The 20,914-nt window shown below is 42.5% G+C and overlaps 1 protein-coding gene across 1 annotated transcript; it reads left to right on the forward strand.

Annotated features, from left to right (window-relative positions):
• Positions 1 to 4,341: 4,341 nt before the first annotated feature.
• OOSP4A (oocyte secreted protein family member 4A) lies at positions 4,342 to 9,585 on the forward strand. The gene is made up of 4 exons (XM_049098970.1): positions 4,342 to 4,408; positions 5,169 to 5,344; positions 9,007 to 9,104; positions 9,582 to 9,585. Exons 1-4 carry the CDS (start codon positions 4,342 to 4,344, stop codon positions 9,583 to 9,585), a joined length of 345 nt encoding a protein of 114 aa, XP_048954927.1.
• The last annotated feature ends 11,329 nt before the right edge of the window (positions 9,586 to 20,914 follow it).

Here is a 20,914-nt window from a genome sequence, read left to right on the forward strand (position 1 = left end):
GTCTTTCTCTGATGTATTTCACTTAGCGTAATACATTCTAGCTCTACCCACTGCTATTTCTATCCATCTGGGAAAGCCCAGAGGACTAGGTTCATCTATTTCTAATTTTCAACAAAATTAAACTATGGTGGTTACACTTTTATTTATTTATTCATTCATTCATTCATTTATTATGAGAGTGTGTGAAGGAGAGAGAGCAAGAGAGCACAGGCAGGGGCAGTGGCAGAGGGAGGAGCAGGCTCCCTCTTGAGCAGGAAGCCTGATACGGGGCTCTATCCTGGGATCGGATCATGACCTGTGCCGAAGGCGGACACTTAACCAACCGAGCTACTCAGGTGTCCCAGTGGTCACACTTTTTAAAGGGATCTCAAGGGTTGAGTTAATCACATTGTTATCATTGGCCAATGCAAGACACCTCTTCCCCCGCTCTCCCCCCGCTCTCCCCCCCCTCAATTTAATTGATTTAATCAATCTAGACTTCCTCCATCATAGCTAGCTGTTCTAATGTGTTTGATGAATATTTTTGGAGCCCAATGTGAAATGTGTGCATGAATCCTTAATTACTTTAAATGCCATTATTTTGGGAAGGCTTTACCCTTCCTGTTGTCTAGATAGCCATATGGCTACTTGCTTACTTTGTCTCTTTATTTGAAACTATCTTTTCTTTGAGTCCTTTTCTCCCCATCCTACCTAAAATTTCATTTCATACCCCCCCTTCCTTATTTTTCCTTCTCAGTACTAAACACATACTATATATTTTACATATTTATTTTGGTTTGCTTATTTTTTAGGATGTAAGATCAAGATGGGAAGATTTGCTTTTTAAATTAATAGACCCTTAGGCATAAAACAATATTTTGCTCATAATCTCTCAATATATACTGAATGAGCGGAATGAATGGTATTGTGGCACTGTAAGTAAAGTGCCAAATCACTGATGTTTCTATTTCAAATATAAGTTTGTATAGAAAGATACCCATTTTCTTGACTGAAGTCATTTGATAGTATGGGATAGTTTTGTAGTGCAGCTGGCCTGGGCCTCTTCAGATGTACAAGTCCTAGAAAATATGCATTACTATATTTGTCTACCTATTCATCCGACACATATATATTGGTGGGAGGAAATTTACTTTAGAACCTTGGTTTGCATGCATGACTTCAGATTTTGGGGGGTTTGGATTGCTCCTCGAATGACTCTTGTTTAACACATTGGGAAGAGCTGTACAAATAAAATAAAGGATTATTCTAAGAGAAGGTGGTAAGGGTGGGGAGATAGCGGGTAAGTAATATTGGGAAGTAGAGTTTCATGTTAGCTGGTCAAGTATCAGGAACTCTGGTGATGGGAACATAGGTCTATGCAGGGACATCTCTTGTATAAGGGTTGCGGATGTTGCACAGCCCAGGAAAGTACGGGACCCTAACATTGTAATCCCCAATCCCATACACGCATAGCCTGAGAGAGACAAAGTAAGGAGTCAGAGGCAGCAAAAGCAAAGCAAAACAAAACTTTTGAAATGCCAACAGCTTTCTTTACTTGCAAAGCAAAAAGGTGGTGACAAGAAATAAGAGGATGCAGGCTCAAAGGGCCAACTTCTTAATACCTGAGCTCTGCCTAGAGAGTTTGCAGTCTTGGGTCTTGCTGAGATCAAGGTGTCCAGTACCTTTGTGGAGAAATGTAGGTGTTCCTTGTGAAAGGGATACCAGCTTCACAAAAGTAAAATAGGAAGATATTGGTAGACATGATCATAACTTTCAGTTTTCTTGGAGTTAGGTCTCTCCGGGGCGATCTAAATCTGCATCCTGTTCACTCACCTCCTGTGAGATTTCTCTGCTTGTAGCAGGTCTCAGTTTCTAGTTACTCTCCTCTGAGTGATCTTACTGGCATTGCTACGGCACATAGCTAGCACCCATTTGCAACAGCTGGGGGTTAAATAGCTACCGACAACAGTATTGGCCATGACCTCCCCCAGCCCCCACCTTCCCGGTAACTCAGCCCACAGCTCAGAACGATCATTTAGAGGGGCAATAAATACAGATATACAATAAAATAGGTCAAATTTTATTCATGGATTTGTGGCCACATTGAAAGTTAAAAACACAAGTGGCCTCTTCTTAAAGGCATCATGAAAGGGATTATGTTAGATTAAAATTAATTAAAAATGTGAATATATAAAAACAAAATGCCACACGACTAAATTGAGTTGTGCTGCTGCTGAATATCCAAGGACACAAGCTTCTAAAATTCATGGATGAAAGGATTGAACTAATCCTCTTGAAATGAGTAATTGCATGGTCCATAAAAAGGTATTGACTGGGGAAAAACCAAGTCCATATTTAGCTGGCATGTGGCATTTATGAGGCTCAAGTTTCAGGGATATTGTTGGGGGAGGGGGAACCTCTCTCTGAGCTCATAGCCATGGGATAAAATAGGAATGGAAACAGTTAAAATACATAAAATTACCCTTAAGGTATGATTTTCTTATAGTTCCTAGGTATGAGCTCTATCCCAGAGGGTCTTGGTACAGATTTTAAGAATGGGAGCAGCACAGGGGCACTTGCATGGCTCAGTTGGTTGAGCATCTGCCTCTTGATTTCAGCTCAGGTCATGATCTCAAGGTAGTGGATGGAGCCTCGTGTGGGGCTCCCTGCTCAGCAGGGAGTCTGCGTGTCCCTCTCTCTTCCTATTTGTGCTCTATCATATAAAATAAAATCTTAAAAAAAAAACATAGATCCTGTCTCTTAAAGATGATAGAAAAAAATGGAAGTCAAATTTCCATGGAGTCTAATACATGTTTACCATTTTGTTTGAACTGGACCCAGTGGGAAAACCCAAATGACTGAGCTCATTTCATTTTTGTAAAGGGCCCTCTCCAACTGTAAGACATTCAGTCTTTCCATGAAAGATAAAGATGCTGTAATCGGGCAATCATCTATGAACTTAATATAACTCCTCTTACAGTCATTGGTTTGGGGCTCAAATATTCAGGTCCGAACTTAGTAGAGTGAGTAACTCTACTCACTCTAAATAAATAAATAATAAATAAATAAATAAATAAATAAATAAATAAATAAATAAGAGTGAGTAACTCAGTAATCCTTACTGTTAAGGAAAAAAAAAATCCTAGGATGAGGAGAGTTTTATAAGACTAGAAGATACAGGGTCTTCTCATGAATACCAAGTATGGCAGTACAAGCACAGGAGAAAGAACCCAATATAACCCCATTTATATGGCTCTACTACTGGACTAAATGCCGCTTAGACTTCAGTGGGGATTTAGACCTTACTTATTGTTACTTGTCCTAATTATTATAAATTAATATTATATTTAATATATATGTCATGTACTACCTAACTGGGCACATTAAATGTCGGCTTTTGCAAGTATCCTTACCCAGCGCTCTCTGGAGTAGGCGTAGCCACAGTTCACACAGCGTCTTACTGTATCAAGAACCAGCGTTGGCGGGTGGGATGGGATGAAGATCTGGCTTGCTTCAGCGTGGTGAGAGGACTCATCAGGTGAGACATAGGAGCTTTCAAAAGAGGGGGCAAAGGGGATTAAAAAATAATGCAAAGGTTTAAGATATCATTCCTGAGCTTTGGGATCCAACTTTGGGACCAGGTTTTGACGGGCCTCATTGTAACAGCTGTAACTTCTAATTTTGTCTTAGGAGAAGATCCAGGCTAGGTGTAGAAAATTTGCATTAACCAGCAAAAAAATAATAATTTTTAAGGCCGAGAAGGCTGGATGAGTTCAAGGCAAATAATTGAGGAAAAGACTCTACTTGGTCTAAGGCTTAAGTCTTGGGATTTCCGATGTTAAGAGGTAGTCGAGGGGAGGCAGAGGGTTCAAATGAAGCAAAGAGGAGTCAGTAAGGTAACTGGAAATAAAATGGGATAAAGCGGGATTCTGGGAGCCACGCAGGCGGAGCCATCAACCACATCAACTGTCGTGTTAAACCGTTACGTGGGATGAGAACTACAAATTGACCGTTACCTGTGGCAACATGACAACACGGTGACTTTGGCAAAAGTGGTGTTGGAGGAAGGTGTGAAGGAGACTCAAAAGTAGGTTATGAGTTAAACAGAAGACACAGTTTGGACGGTTGTGGTCAAGCCACTGATAGATGTCCTCTCGCTTCCCTGAGTCCCCACGATTATAGCAGTTTGTGGTAGTTTCGGCCTTGATGCTGAAAAGCCCATTGTGCTGCGGGTTTTGGTGTTGCTTCCAGAATGACAGCTCGCACCTGCAGCCGAGGAGGCACGAGGCTTAAACACACCTGGGGAGACCGCTTCGCCCGGTTTCCTGTTTCCTCTGGCGTCTTGGGTGGAGATCTGAGACGATGCGGGTCTCTGGCTTGTTCGGGGGGCTTCTTATGCTCTTTATGTTGATTCGTGGTTCTGAGGACGGTAAGAGAAAGGGAATTCCAGAGGGTGGCCTTCCACGTGGTGGGCATGCTTTCTCGAACCGTTGGCTTTGGGGTTGCCTTTGCTCCTGTGGGGTGGGGGGACCGCAGGGGGGCCGCTGCTGTCACGGAGAGCAGGATCCCTGGGTGGCCTCTGTGGGCTTGCACCCTCCTCTGCCCTCCACCGGGCTCAGAGCCACTCCTAGCCTGCGAGTGGGGGTTAGTAATAAAATTGGCTTCGGGCGGATTGAATGAAAAGCAGACACCTCCAAATGACAGTTAGCGAGCCCTAAATAAACCGAGCAGAGGAGGCACGTGCCAGGCCCTGTCTCGGGACAGTCCCTGCATGCACGCGGCGTGGCCCGATCCACCGAGCCCGGCCTCTTGGAGGTGAAGGCCCGATGGAGCCTGCAGCTCTGACCAGGTGCCGGCTTGCAGCTGCGTGGGTCACGCCTGGGAATGCTCTCGGCGTGCGACGCCCACTGCGATGAAGTCCGGGTGGCCCTGAGGAGGCCTAAGGCCTGAGAGTTGCCTTGCAAGTCCCGGGAGGCACTGGGCATTTCCTTCACGCTCCCGGAGCCCACTGAGCCTCGTCGGAGACCTCTGGTAGCCCACCCAGGCTCCAGGGGCACGTCTGCCAGTAGCACCCAGCTGTTTTCACTCTGGCGTTGAGCTTCAGGTTGACTAAGAAGTTAAACGTTTTCCAGGATGTTATTTGGGGACGGATACGGGGCTAATACTTCCCATGGTCTCCCTTTCATCAGTGTCCGTGACCTGTGGCCAGCACTGGCTTCAGAGCAGACTGAAACCAAGGCCGTCCCTGACCCAGAAAGCCCAGCACCATGAAATCTGTCTGGGAACTGGCTGTCCTGCAACTGGAGGGACCTCGGATTTCTTTGAGTTCCTTTACCCTCTGTCTTCTCGTGGAACCAGAGTTGAAGTAAGAGGAGTTAGTGTTTCTTTTCTTTCTTTCTTTTTTTTTTTTTTTTGTTTTAAGATATTATTTATTTTTTCATGAGCAACACAGAGAGAGGCGGAGAAGCAGGCAGAGGGAGAAGCGGGCTCTCTGCAGGGAGCCCGATGCAAGACTGGATCCCAGATCCCGGGGTCACTCCCTGGGCCGCCCAGGTGTCCCGGAGCAGTTATTGTTTTAACTAATAATAGGTTGTTCTTTGTGGCTCTCCTGGGCCATTATTAAAAACTGAGCTATTACAATTAATTGTACATTGATATTTTTATTGCTCCCGTAATATTGGTCACTCCCTAAAGTTTCGTGATGATTACCTAGCAGAAAAGATACCAGGTGAGAGGTGACACTCTAGACACCACACATCCTTGTTTCCCCAGCTTTACTGAGCTGCACTTGACGTCATGCTATGTGGGTGTAAGGTGTCCGGCGAGGACCTGGTATATGGACGTGCCGTGACGGGATTGCCGCGGCACAGCTGGTCATCTTGTGAGCTGATGAGGTGTTAACCAGCTCTTTTTTGTGGTGAGAATATTGAAGATTTATGTTCTCAGCAACTCTCCGTAGATAATAAAGCATTGTTAACTGTGGTCACCATGTTCCGGGTTGGAGCCTCAGAAACTATCCATCTTGACCCTGACCGTTTGTGCCGCTTGCACCCTCGGATCAATGCCTCCCCGGCCTTCCCGCTGCCCAGCCCCTGCAGCCACCATTCTGTCCTCTGTATCCAGGAGCGTGGCCGTTTGGCTCTTCTAGATTCCACATTCAAGTGGGATCCTACAGTGTCTGCCTTCTGCTGGTTTCTTTCTCTTGGCACAAGGCCTTGAAGGGCTGCTGTGTCCTCACAAATAGTGCGTTTTCCTTTCCTATGACCAACGCCCCCTGTATCTGTGCAGCACCTTCTTTCTCCATTCACCTGTCCAGGGACTCTTAGGTTGTCTCTGTATCTTGGCTAATGTGAATAACGCTGTAGTGAACACCATGTGCATTACAAAAAAAAAAAAAAAGCCAATCCATCTCCCCATCTTTCCTGCCTGTGATGAGACCTAACTTGAGGGCAACACCTTATTTTGAAACAGACTGACCAATCTCCCACCTGTTCTTTTTTGTCGTTCAAAAGTTTCAACTTCAATAGGTTATGTGGCTGTTGTATAATTAAAAGGGGTAAGGGGTGGTTGATCTTGTCTGAAGCCAGAAAGCCTAAATTCCATGAACTATCCTGAATAAAATGGATTCTGGTGAGAAGGAAGCTGGTAGGAGACCAGTAGGAGAGGAATAACCCTTATTTAGGCAGTTGTGCTAATGAATATTAGAGACTTGTTGTTTAGAGCCCCTCAATCCCTAGTACAGGTTATATTTATTTAATAAATACACCTTGATTAGGGCCAGGTGGTCTACTTAGCCTTCACAGCAACCCCGTTTGCTAGATAGGACTCTGCCCACGTTAAGGATGAAGACCCCGAGGCAGAGAGCACTCAAGTAACTCTCCCAGGGTCTCTCAGTGAGTGGGGCAGTTGGGTCTGAGAGGGGGTGACTGGGGAGTTGCGAGGTCTCTCACACCTGCTGCTTTGGCTCTACGTGAACTTTGTGCTGAGTGTGGTCATGGCAGCCTGGTTTTCCTGGTGGGTCCCACACAGCCTCACTTTTAGGTCAACTGGTTCTACCTCTGGATCCAGGTTCTTGACCCTCCCGCGCCTTTGATTACCAGTGTATCCTCAGGCCCTAAACCCATCCCCAGCACATGGTGAGCATAGAGAGGTAATGGTTACGTACCATCAATGTTCGTGAAACAAAAAGGCTGTTGGTTGTCCCTTCAGATAATCCCACCAGGTCAAATGCAAACTTCCTAGGACATTTGCAGGTTTTTCTAGGGAAGAGGCTCTGTCCTTTTCATTGGAACTATAAGCAAGTCATCTGTAAGGAAAGCGGGGCCGAGGGTTCAGTTGCTAGCCCTGGAAGAAGAATCTGCCTGGGAAAAGGACCAACACAAGGACAGGAAAAGATTCCAGATTTTGGGGTCAGGGGGATGTAGGAAGGAAAGAACCTGGTAATTGATTATGCAATGGAATTGTTTTGTCAAGATATTCCTATTGTTTAGTTACTCTGGAGCTGAGGAACATGGGCTGGTATATTCCTATTTGTGCAAAATCCAGATCAAATAGAATGTCTTTAATATGTGATATTGTCCTATATACTGCTCAACCCTACAGATTCTTACCAGGCTCTTAAAAAAAAAAAAAAAAAAAGATTTATTTGAGAGAGTGAGCAAGCAGGGAGAGAGGCAGAGAGAGAGAGAATCCAAGCCGACTCTGGGCTGAGTTCAGAGTCCGATGTGGTGCTCGATCCCACAACCCTGAGAGCAGGACCTGAGCCAAAAACCAAGAGTTGGGTGCTGACCTGACTGTGCCACCCAGGTACCCCTTACCAGGCTCATTTTATAAATTAAAAAGCTTAAGTGTATTTATTCCTTCCTATCAGTCTAGGAGTAAGCGTTTAAGACCACATTTGAGCCTGAGCCGTCGGAGGTACTCCAAAGTACCCTTGAATACGATATTTCTAAGCCACGAAATGGTGCGCTTGAAGATGAGTTGTATGAACTAGTGATTCCACCTCACTTCGTGGACACGTTGGCTCTCATTGTAGACACCACCTTATATTTGTGATTCCAGAATTTAAACACATTTAATTATAGCGCACACTTCGATGCATGTCTCTTGGCTTACACTTTCCATGGAATCTAAGACTCTGGACAAATGGACAACGGTCTTAGGTTAATTGTTTTTCTTTAGAAATATTTGTGTGTACCGCGCTTATTTATGTTGAGCATGCTATATATCTTGTTTTGAAATACTACTGAGTTCTGGCTGAGGCTCCTATGGCTGTAGGGCCAAATCCAGCCAGCTTCCCTGGGTTTTGTAAATGGTGTTAATAGAATAAGCCCGTTCTCTTGGGTATTGTCTCTAATGGCCTTCCTGCTCCAGTGGCTGAATGAATGTCTCTATAACAGAGACACTGGGGTTTTCAAAGACTCAACTACTTATTCTTTAACCTGTTTCAGAAAAAGGTTGCCGACTCCTGTTTTGTGTTGTCCCCTGCTCTGAAGTGCCAAATACTTAAAGTTCACTCCCAGAGTGACTCGCTCCATTGTCCAGGTCTGCCTAAGTCAGAGCCTTACTTGTAAACAGGTGTAGTGACTCATAACTGTACAGACTCAGCTGCCAAGCAAATACAATGTCAGGAACTATTTTTTTTAATATTTCATTTATTTGAGAGAGATTGTGTGCATGAGTGTGGTGAGGGGCAGAGGGAGAAGCACACTCCCCCCTGAGCAGAGGGCCTGATGTGGGGCTCTATCCAAGGACCCTGAGATCATGACCCAAGCAGTAGGTAGCCACCTAACTAATTAGGGCACCCAGGTGCCCCAGTGGGTTTTTCTAAAAACAGACATTTTATCACTTAGCTCTGTTCTACTTTACAATAAGAATAATAAAGAATAAAGAATAATAAATATTCTACTTATTTCTACTTTAAATATTAATGTGAAAATGATGATTCTTATGTTTTTCTATTCCTAAATTGTTTGTAACCCTCAAACATGGTCAGAATGACTACTTTTATGCTCTTTATCTCCTTAGGAGTGCCCATGGGGTATTCTCATCGAAAGTTCAATCACTTATGTGCCAACAAATTTAAATATCACTGGTTACCTTCCGATATCCTGGTACACCCAAAGGTAAGTGGCATAGACCCCTGAGATGAAGGCCCCAGGTGTACTACTTTTATTTTTTATCTCTTTTTGCACAAACTTTCTAAAAAAAGAAAAAAGAAGTACATAGATTTCAGGCTGGTATGTATACTCTTTAGGGGAGTGAGAAAGACTGTGGTTTAGGAAAAGAAACTAAATCAGACAAATCTGGATTGTAAGCAACAGAACACCAAATCAAGTAGCTTAGACAAAAAAATGGAAATTTGTACTTCGCAGAAGGAAAATGTGGGCACCCATCCACAAGTGTCTTTTGGGCAAGTATTTTGACTTAGTACTACACATGTTTTCCCATACAGTCATGAAAAAAGGCAAGTGTTAAGTATTGAGCTACACCACACACAGTGCTCTATGTGGCCACATAATTTAAGTTCAGGATTATCCCAGCCGTGAATTCTTATGGCAATTGAGTTATACCCGCCTGAGCATTTCTCATTATTCTTTCAGGTAAAGCACTGTTGCTGTTGTTGTTGTTGTTGTTGTTGTTTTTATTATAACCTCAAGAGCTATTTTGTTTTATCAATTTTAAAAAAATCAATTTTATTGACCTCCATTCAGCCAGAGAAAAATCTTTGACTATAACCTACGTATGGATGGGTCTGGAAATTTCCATGAAGGTGCTAATTCAAATGTATATTCTCCTATCAGCTTTTTGTTCTAGAAGAACTAAATGCCCATGAGAGAAAATCCTTCTTAATTAAGCCATTAAGTTGGCTTTTGGGCTTCTGTATTGTAGAAGAGAAAGCTCTATTTTTTTCTACATATCAATGGATACATTTAAATAAAAAAAGTTCTGTAAAACTTATACTTATTAATTATATATAATGTCATATGTCTGATAACCCTAATCATTAAAATATTGTAGTGGGTCCTGGGATTTAAAATTGTTGCCTTCTTCTCTCATGGTCCTGCCTTGCTGAGCCTCAGTGACTTTTTATCTATGAATAGTTTCCCATCACTGCAACTATACGACTGTGCTTTCTTCCTCCCCCTTCATTGTAGGTATAATTCCCCCCCTTTTGACCACATGAATTTTCTTTCCCTGTTAAGGGCAGGAATTGACCTATAAATTCTGGATGGTGAGGCAACCTTGTTGGCCCTTGGCATGGTGGCTGTCCGAGGATTGCACTGCATGGTAGAAGCTGGCCAGGTGCCCATGGACATCATCTTTTAACAATTTATAAGTGATATTTTAAAATGAAGAACTTGTTCTGATGTCTATACTAATGAACTCTTTGAGTAGGGGGAAAGGAGCTTCCTTAGATTTTAAATTTGTAATAAAGGCATTTTAAAAAGAAAAATCTTGCAATTATTTGTTATGCTTTAAACAAAAGAAGTCCAGAGTCATGAGGAATCACACAATCCCTCTGCAGCTAATCTAGTTCCTATCCCCGTACCACTGCTTCTCGTGATAGATGTGAAGTAAGATGAAATCGGAGGGTGTCGGGGCTGTGGTGTGCTCTGGCCTCTTTTCTAATGAGGCCACTCCTCCCATCACGAGGATCCCACTCTGACCTCATTTAAACCTAACTGCCAGAAAGGGAGACAAAACATGAAGACTCCTAACTCTGGGAAACGAACTAGGGGTGGTGGAAGGGGAGGAGGGCAGGGGGTGGGGGTGAGTGGGTGACGGGCACTGAGGGGGGCACTTGACGGGATGAGCACTGGGTGTTATTCTGTATGTTGGTAAATTGAACACCAATAAAAAATTAATTTATTAAAAAATAAATAAAAAATAAACCTAATTGCCTCCCAAAGGCCCCATCTCTAAATGCCATCCTATTGAGGGTTAGGGCATCAACCTATGAATTTGGGTGGATGGATGGGGACGCAATTCAGTCCTAAGAACCAATCAATCTCAGGAAGAAGATTCCCACTTTATGGAGTTTCCATGATGCAAGAGACTTGGCTAAGAGACCAACAGAGATCTAGGTGAGTGTGTAGTGGCTCCCTCCCTCACCAGTGGGGTGAGGACTGAATTTTCTCATAAGAAAAATTGAAAGGAAGATGAAGTTCCTAAATAGGTCTCAAACGCTGCATGTCTTGGGTGGTACAGTGAGTAAATATGCTCCCCCAATTCTGCCTCACTTGGTCCTTCCTTCCCTGACCCCTCCCCTGTCTTCCCTACTCCACCTGTTTTACCTTCCTAGTAAACCACTAGGGCACTTTACTGACACAATATGGAATATTCCTATGCTTGAATGTAAGACCATGATTTTTATTTCAACAGAGAAATTATTTTTATACACCTTCCTGGAGAGTGAAGAGAAATATCAGCTCTTTTGTCTACATTTTGGGATTATTTGTTTTAACTGTTTGAGTTCTTGTACCTCCTCAGGTCAGGGACTTTCTTGCACATGTAAGGTATCGTCCTCTATCTCCATTATTTCACCCAGGTCTTTGTTAGACTTATATTAGTGAAATTTCAGAAAACCAAGAATAAAAAAATCTTACAAAATAGCTTTAGAAATAAAGAAGATAGGTTTTTCTATAAAGAAAAGAGTGTGGGGGCAATATTGGAATTCAATACCTTTTGCTTAATCTCTAACATGGGTATTCCAGAAAAAACCCAGAGGACAATGTTCAAATCACACAGTGTATACAATCAACTGAATTTTTACAGCAAAAAGCAAGGGTCATGGTCAAAAAAGCCCTTATGGTGGATCCTGCATCTCTATGTTGGAGATTCTGGGTAAAGTCCATAGCAGCATTAAGGAGTGAAATATAAAAATAGCTATCAAGAAAAAAGAAAACTGCCATTGTTCACAGGTGAATAGGTGCATGTGTAGAAAATGCAAAGAATCTATAGACAAATTATTACAGTTCATATATTAAAAGCAACAGAAATTTGAGCAGCCCGGGTGGCTCAGCGGTTTAGCGCCACCTTCGGCCCAGGGTGTGATCCTGGAGACCCGGGATCAAGTCCCACGTCGGGCTCCCTGCATGGAGCCTGCTTCTCCCTCTGCCTGTGTCTCTGCCTCTCTCTCTCTCTCCGTGTCTCTCATGAATAAATAAATAAAATCTTTAAAAAAAATTTAAAGCAACAGAAATTTAGTATACCAGCATAAGAAAAGCAATATAATAGAGTGAACATATCAAATACCTATGTATAAACCTGAAAAATATGCAAGCACTCCAAAGAGAAAATTATAAAACTTTATGATTAGACCTAAAAAGACCCGAAAAAGATGAAATCATCATGCTCATGAACTGAAGATGCATGGATTATAAATTCATTCCAATACTAATTAAACCAGGTTTTTAACTTAAACTTGGGAAGCAGGTTTTTTTTTTTTTTTTAATTAAGGGAAAAAGTTCTAGGATTTACTGTATAAAACTGTGTTTATTATAGTTAACCATCCTGTGCTGTCCTTTTGAAAATTTGGTAGAAAGGCAAAAATAAAAGATGGAAAAATATAAGGAAGTGCAAACTTCAAGAAATTATAGGCTGGCGATTGATTAAATACAGTCAGAGCACTCTCAGAGAACACGTAGAAGCATTTACTGTACCAAATATCAAGACAGACCATAAACTGATTATCATCAAGATAGTGTGATATTGGTGCAGAATGGACAAGGAAACCAACTCAAACTACAAAAACTACCGAAAGGAATTAAAGATCAAATAAATGTAAAGATATCCTGTGTTCATGGATTGGAGATCTTGTATTAAGATGACAGTACTGCCCCCAAAGATTGAATATAATCCCTATCAAAATCTCAGTGGCATTCTTTAAAAAACAGAAATGGAAAAACTGATCTTAAAACTCGTATGGAAATCTGAAATATCCAAAATGATCCTGGAAAAGGATGCAGTTGGACGATTCACATGTCCCAATTTCAAAGCCTACTACAGAGGTATAGTCATCACAACTGCGTTGCTGGCGTAAAGATAAACATATATACTAATGGAATAGAATTGAGAATCCAAAAATAAAACCATGATCTACGATCAATTGATTTGCAGCAAGGATGCCAAGGTCCCTAAATGGAGAAGGAAAACTCTCTTGACAGATGGTGCTGGGTGACGGGGTGTCTGCGTAAGAACAAAGCTGGGGTCCTACTGCTCACCATACACTAAAGTGGATTCAAAATGTAGCAAAGACCCAAATGTGAGAGTTAAAAATACGAAACTCTTCAAAGAAAGCATAGTAGATTTTCATAGTCTTGGATTTGATGGTGAATTTCTATTTTATTCTGTTAGTCGTATTGTCAATGAGGTTGTGTTCTTGATTTCCTTCCCCGATGGCTTGTTGGTGTATAGAGAAGCCCTGATTTTTGTATGTTGGTCTTATGTTCTGTCACTTTATTAAATTATTCCTGGTGTGTTCATGCAGTTGGTTTAGGTTCCAGCCTCATCCATCGCTGGGGGTAAAAGGCCTTTTGGTAAAACTATTAACCAAATTACTTGATTGTACAGATTAGGGAATTGCAGCCTGGAGAGAGTAAACAGTCAAAACAGCTCAGTGTTGTTAAAACAAGGGCAAAATTTTGGAGCTGCCAACCCAGGGGTTCCTTCTGTCACTGTATCATTCTCGCTGGGCTCGGCTCAGACAGTAGGAGGCTGCGGATTTCCTGCGGAGTTTGGGTTAGGATTGCCCTGAGAGGCTTATAAATGCACTGGGATGCCCCGGAGCTTTTTGGGGAGACCGGTTTCAGAGTCAGGCCTTTGCTAGTGGAAATAGCTGGTGCTGGCATTTGTGACAGGACGGGTGGGGACAAGCTAAGACTGGAAAGCAGGAAAGGCATCACCACGGTGGTCCAGGTGGGGAAACGCGTGTCCCACTAGGACGGCGACAAAGGTTGAACACGTTTAGCCACCACTGCTGATGCCTACAATGTGCCAGGTATTGAGCATGATCCAGTATAATAATCCTCCCTGTCACCGTGCTATGGGTGAGGACCTCAAGTCTGGAGTTAAGTGACCAGCCTGAGATTACAGAGCGAGCAGGGGTACACCTAGAATTCAAACCCGAATCCGAGGCTCCTGTCCACGCACCGTACTATTGCTTCCCAAACTCTACGATGCATGCATATTACTTGGGGATATTGTTAAAATTCAGATTCTTTTTCCCCCAAGTTTTAAAAGAGAAGGATTTTTTTTTTTTTTTAGCTCTATTGAAGTATAATTCACAAAGAGGAATTATATATTTACTCTAAGGCTCTTATGCTTGAATATAATTTAAGCAATAGACGCCCTAAAATGAATTCTTGTTAATTTTGAAGAAGATAAAATACAGGGATCCCTGGGTGGCGCAGCGGTTCGGCGCCTGCCTTTGGCCAGGGTGCGATCCTGGAGACCCGGGATCGAATCCCACGTCGGGCTCCCGGTGCATGGAGCCTGCTTCTCCCTCTGCCTATGTCTCTGCCTCTCTCTCTCTCTCTCTCTCTCTCTCTATCTCTCTGTGTGACTATCATAAATAAATAAAAATTTTAAAAAATTAAAAAAAAGAAGATAAAATACAATAAAATATTTTGTAGACAGGACTTAACCTTGAGGTCTGTGATGATGACAGGTATACTGTTTTGCTTGTCCTTTATTATATTAACTCATAATCCTGGAGATTCCTATATCTAAATTTGACAATGTTCACCAATAATTATCCTGCCTTTAGAAGCCGGGGCAATCCATGTGACATTCTATATAATTTCTAAAGGTTATTTATTTATTTATTTATTTATTTATTTATTTATTTATTTATGATTTTTTAATTTTTTAATTTTTATTTTTTTGTAATAATAAATTTATTTTTATTGGTGTTCAATTTGCCAACATGCAGAATAACACCCAGTGCTCATCCCGTCAAGTGCCCCCCTCAGTGCCCGCTACCCAGTCACCCATACCCCCCGCCCTAAAGGTAATTTATTAAGCTTTTACTTTTGCGATGGGGCTTTTCGAAGGTTAGTTTTTGTTAAAATATGGAACCAGCTCACCTTGTTATCCCTATCCACAATCCCGTTGTTTCAAGATTCTGCATTAGGTTTAATTGGACAAAAATGCTCTATGAGAACCTTTCCTCAGCACCTTAAGGATGTACATTCATAACAAGATGCCTTCTGGTAGAGTAAAATTAAATGAGAAAGCAGTGTTTTCCCAAACTTAGACCACAATTCTGTGTTTGTAAGAATCTCCTGGCGCTGGTTACAGGTACAGATTAGCATGTCTTGTCCCAGTTTTACTGGGTCTGAATCACTGGCTGGAGGTGGGGGAATTGGCTTCTTTTCAGAGAATCCAGAGCAAATATAAGACACAATATTGTCAAAGAATTCATAAGTGATTCTTCTGTATTACCCACTAGGATCCCTTGAAGCATCTTGCAAAGCCTGCTCTTTCAGTCTAATAGACACATATCAAATACTAGGTGAGACATTTTCAGGCACATCCATGTGCTTGGGGAAGACACGACCGCTGTGGGGTGGGGTATAGCCTAGAACCTTCTCACATCCTCCCTCCTGATTTTCTTACTTATAATAACTTCAGTTATAAAAAGGAAAATCCAAAACTGTGCTGAGGGTACTTCCTAGAAGGCTAGATCCCCCCATAGCTGAGGAGGCAAGAGATTTACCGACACTGGAAGAAGCTCAGCGCCTTGATTTCTCTTTCCTGTAGTACCTGGCTTTGAGATCTGACACAAAGATTTCCGACGTGTTAGGGGGGGCTCTTTATGCTTTTTTTGTGTTGATTTATAGTTTTAATGATTCTAAAAAGAAACAGGGAATTTTGGAGGGTGATAATTTCAAGCAGTGGGAGTGCTTTATTTTTTTAAACGTACAGCTGTTGACATTGGGGATTTGTCTTTTAATACCCTGGTATGAGAGCTCGTAGCTTCAGCAGGGGAAGGTCTCATACCCTACCCCCGCTAACAGGAAGAGACCTTGCAACCTCCGCATTAGACATTTCAGCCACGAGGCATCCCCATCCCAGCAGGGGGCAGAAAGAGGTTTCTCCTCCCATAGCAATGGTCCTGCCAATGAGACGGTCACAAATCAGCCCGTGACCACTCACTATGCTTGGAACTCCCAGGTTACTCAACGGCCTTGGGATTTACAGCAGCCTTCTCCACTGCCCTCCTCCTCCATCAAAGAGCCTTCCTCTCCTTTGTTCTCCAGACCTGCCCATGATTGTGCATTCCTTCATGTCCTGGTTTGCAATCCCCTGCTATTCCTGGATAAATCCACCATTTGCAAGTTGAATAACTGGCAATTTTATTTTGAAGGTTAGCACTGGTGATCAATGACCTGCTAATAGCTAACTCGCTAAAAGATGTCAGGTTCATTCTTTTTTGTTCCACTGCATTTTCTATTTATTCGGTCCATCTTTGTCATGTCTGTGTGCAGTGCCACCCCCACCCCCACCGCCGCAGACTTGAAGCTGTGGGTGGGTGACAGTCCCATGAGGGTGAAGACAAGATTTGGAGACAGAGACCAAGACGAGGGTTTATTGGGGGAACTTGCACAGAAGGCTCTAGGAGCGGCGGACTGGACAAAGCATCTGCTGCTGGGTCTACGCAGCAACTTAGCCTAGCAACTCTGTAGGCTTTATCCTCCTTGCATGGCCAGCATTCCAAGGGGCTGCGTCCTGACATCTGGGCGCTCTTCCTAACGAGGGAGATGCTCCACGTTGACCGCCCCAGGAGTCCTTGTCCTTGAACGCTGAACATGTTTTTCTGCACCTTCTACTTGATGGAAGATAGAGGGAAGACAGGATCTCTACATTCTTGAGGGTGTGACTAACAGGGGCCTTCAGCCTACTAACCAGCCTCCCAGCACATACCCTACAACCTCTGCTGGGCTAACCCATCCTCTTCACTGTTTCACAAACGTCTTGCTTGCTCACGTCTTGCTCACCACTTTCTTGTTTTCTTGCATTTATAGACAAACTGAATATTTTCAAATTTGCCGCAAACGCGCATTATAAAAAGCTATTTGGTTGTATCTGAATTACCTGGAAACAGAATTATCTGCTAGAGCTATATGGAATAACAGTATTAAAATTCTGATGACATTTATTTTAGTAATTTCCCTCCTATGCTCAGGCTAACTAGAATTAATTTGTAAAGGGCAAAAAAAAAAGGAGATTAAGAAAAATATATCATCTTAAAGCATTTTTAATTTTAGACACCCTCTAATCATGTGAGAATGATCAACAAAACAGGGATTACAATAAGTAACATATAGATCCCCTCTAAGGAGTTATTGAAATATGTACTCAAAAAGGTAAATGCCAGTAAATGTTGGAAGGTCACTCTATCGGTGAAATTTATTCTTTGGCTTAAGTTTCATACTGGAGAGTAAAATCTGGAAATAAAATCCCAAATTATCACAAAATGTTGGGAAAATGTGGATGATTCCCTGTAAGAGAATCCCGATCGTGTATTAGATTTGGCTGCTGATGTAACAAATCCCCACAGACTTGGCACCAGAAGATAGCACCGTTTATCATCCCATACTTTGTATGACTGGAGTGTAGGCACCATGGGGTTCACGTGGGTTCTTCGCGTGGAGTCTCACCAAGTTCAAATCGAGCTGTCAGCAGGGCTGTCGCTTCTTCAGGCTCTTGGAGAGGCTGTGTCTGTAGGCTAATTTGGGCTGGTGGCAGCATTTGATTTTATACAGGATTGAAGTCCTTCCTTCGCTGGCTGTTGGTGGAGGTCACTAGACACCTCTCGTATCTCTTCCCTCTTGGGCCCTTTCAAAGGCAATGATGGCAGGTGGAGTTCCCCACAGTCGTCGATCTTACTGACGTCCCCTTCTGAGGCAGTCTCTCTCTCTCTTTTGCTTTCGGACAGAGGAAGTTCTCCGCTTTAAGGATTTATGTACTTATAGAAATGCCACCAAGTTCTGGGCATTGACTTTGTCTCCTGCCACACTGCCGAATTGCTGTATGAGTCCTAGCAATCTTGAGGTGGAGTCATTGGGGTTTTCTACGTAGAGTATCATGTAATCTGCAAAGAGGGAGAGTCTGACTTCTTCTTTGCCAATTTGAATGCCTTTTATTTCTTTTTGTTGCCTGATTGCTGAGGCTGGGACTTCTAGTACTATGTTGAATAGCAGTGGTGAGAGTGGACATCCCTGTCTTGTTCCTGATCTTAGGGGAAAGGCTCCCAGTGCTTCCCCATTGAGAATGATATTTGCTGTGGGCTTTTCGTAGATGGCTTTTAAGATGCTGAGGAATGTTCCCTCTATCCCTACACTCTGAAGAGTTTTGATCAGGAATGGATGCTGTATTTTGTCAAATGCTTTCTCTGCATCTACTGAGAGGATCATATGGGTCTTGTTTTTTCTCTTGTTGATATGATCAATCACATTGATTGCTTTACGAGTGTTGAACCAGCCTTGCATCCCGGGGTAAATCCCATTTGGTCGTGGTGAATAATATTCTTAATGGATTGTTGGATCCTATTGGGTAGTATCTTGTTGAGAATTTTTGCATCTGTGTTCATCAGGTATATTGGTCTATAATTTTCCTTTTTGGTGGGATCTTTGTCTGGTTTTACAATTAAGGTGATGCTGGTCTCATAGAATGAGTTTTGAAGTACTCCATCCCTTTCTTTTGGAACAGCTTTAGTAGAATAGGTATTGTTTCTTCTTTAAGTGTTTGATAGAATTCCCCTGGGAAGCCATTTGGCCCTGGACTTTTGTGTCTTGGGTGATTTTTGATGACTGCTTCAATTTCATCCCTGGTTATTGGCCTGTTCAGGTTTTCTGTTTCTTTCTGTGCCAGTTTTGGTAGTTTGTGGTTTTCCAGAAATGCATGCATTTCTTCTAGATTGCCTAATTTATTGGTGTACAGCTGTTCATAATATGTTTTTAAAATCGTTTGTGGGCAGCCTGGGTGGCCCACAGGCCAGTTTAGCACCGCGTTTGGCCCAGCAGTTTAGCATCGCCTTCGGCCCAGGGTGTGATCCTGGAGACCCGGGATCGAGTCCCACGTCGGGCTCCCTGCATGGAGCCTGCCTCTCTCTCTCTCTGTGTGTGTCTCTCATGAATAAATGAATACAATCTTAAAAATCTTAAAAAAGTAATTTTTATTTCCTTGGTATTGGTTGTGATCTCCCCTCTTTCATTCATGATTTTATTAATTTGAGTCTTTTTTCTTTTTAATAAGACTGGCTAATGGTTTATCTATCTTATTAATTCTTTCAAAGAACCAACTCCTGGTTTTGTTGATCTGTTCCACAGTTCTTCTGGTCTCTATTTCATTGAGTTCTGCTCAAATCTTTATTATCTCTCTTCTTCTGCTGGGTGTAGGTTTTATTTGCTACTCTTTCTCCAGTTCCTTTAGGTGCGAGGCATTTCTATACACTAACAATGAGACCGAAGAAGAGAAATTAAAGAGCCAATCCCATTTACAATTGCACTCAAAAACATGAGATACCTAGGAACAAACCTAACCAAGGAGGTAAAGGATCTATACCCTAAAAACTACAGAACACTTCTGAAAGAAATTGAGGAAGACACAAAGAGATGGAGAAATATTCCATGCTCATGGGTTGGAAGAATTAATATTGTGAAAATGTCTATGGAACCCAGGGCAATTTACACATTTCCTGCAATCCCTATCAAAATACCATGGACTTTCTTCAGAGAGTTGGAAAAAATAATCTTAAGATTTGTGTGGAATCAGAAAAGACCCCGAATAACCAGGGGAATATTGAAAAAGAAAGCCAGGGCTGGGGGAACAGAATAGAGAACCCAAAAATGGGCCCTCAACTCTATGGTCAACTAATATTCAACAAAGCAGGAAAGAGTGTCCACTGGAAAAAGGACAGTCTCTTCAATAAATGGTGCTGGGGAAATTGGACATCCACATGCAGAAGAATGAAACTGGACCACTCTCTTTTCACCACACACAAAGATAAACTCAAAATGGATGAAAGATCTCAATGTGAGACAAGAATCCATCAAAATCCTAGAGAAGGACACAGGCAACACCCTTTTTGAACTTGGCCACAGCAACTTCTTGCAAGATACATCCATGAAGGCAAGAGAAACAAAAGCAAAAATGAACTATTGGGACTTCATCAAGATAAGCTTCTGCACAGAAAATTAAACAGTCAACAAAACTCAAAGACAACCTACAGATGGGAGAAGATATTTGCAAATGACGTATCAGATAAAGGGCTAGTTTCCAAGATCTATAAAGAACTTATTAAACTCAACACCAAAGAAACAAACAATCCAATCATGAAATGGGCAAAAGACATGAAGAGAAATCTCACAGAGGAAGACATAGACATGGCCAACACCCACATGAGAAAATGCTCTGCATCACTTGCCATCAGGGAAATACAAATCAAAACCACAATGAGATCCCACCTCACACCAGTGAGAATGGGGAACATTAACAAGACAGGAAACCACAAGTTTTGGAGAGGATGTGGAGAAAGGGGAACCCTCTTGCCCTGTTGGTGGGAATGTGACCTGGTGCAGCCACTCTGGAAAACTGTGTGGAGGTTCCTCAAAGAGTTAGAAATAGACCTGCTCTACGACCCAGCAATTGCCCTGCTGGGGATTTACCCCAAAGATACAGATGTAGTGAAACGCCGGGACACCTGCACCCCGATGTTTCTAGCAGCAATGTCCACAATAGCCAGACTGTGCAAGGAGCTTCGGTGTCCATCAACAGATGATGGATAAAGAAGATGTGGTTTGTGTATACAGTGGGATATTCCTCAGCCATTAGAAAGGACGGACACCCACCAGTTGCTTCGACGTGGAGGGACCTGGAGGGTCTGATGCTGAGTGAAATAAGTCAATCGGAGAAGGACAATCATCAT

The sequence above is a fragment of the Canis lupus genome, chromosome 21 (genome assembly GCF_003254725.2).
Source record: "Canis lupus dingo isolate Sandy chromosome 21, ASM325472v2, whole genome shotgun sequence".
NCBI lineage: Eukaryota > Metazoa > Chordata > Mammalia > Carnivora > Canidae > Canis > Canis lupus.

Excerpts from the sequence above, each read along its gene's own strand:
- OOSP4A (XM_049098970.1), top strand. The coding sequence starts at position 4,342 with ATGCGGGTCTCTGGCTTGTTCGGGGGGCTTCTTATGCTCTTTATGTTG. Across the intron at positions 4,409-5,168 it reads GATTCGTGGTTCTGAGGACG|TGTCCGTGACCTGTGGCCAG; the intron begins GTAAGAGAAAGG and ends CCCTTTCATCAG. Across the intron at positions 5,345-9,006 it reads CTCGTGGAACCAGAGTTGAA|GAGTGCCCATGGGGTATTCT; the intron begins GTAAGAGGAGTT and ends TTATCTCCTTAG.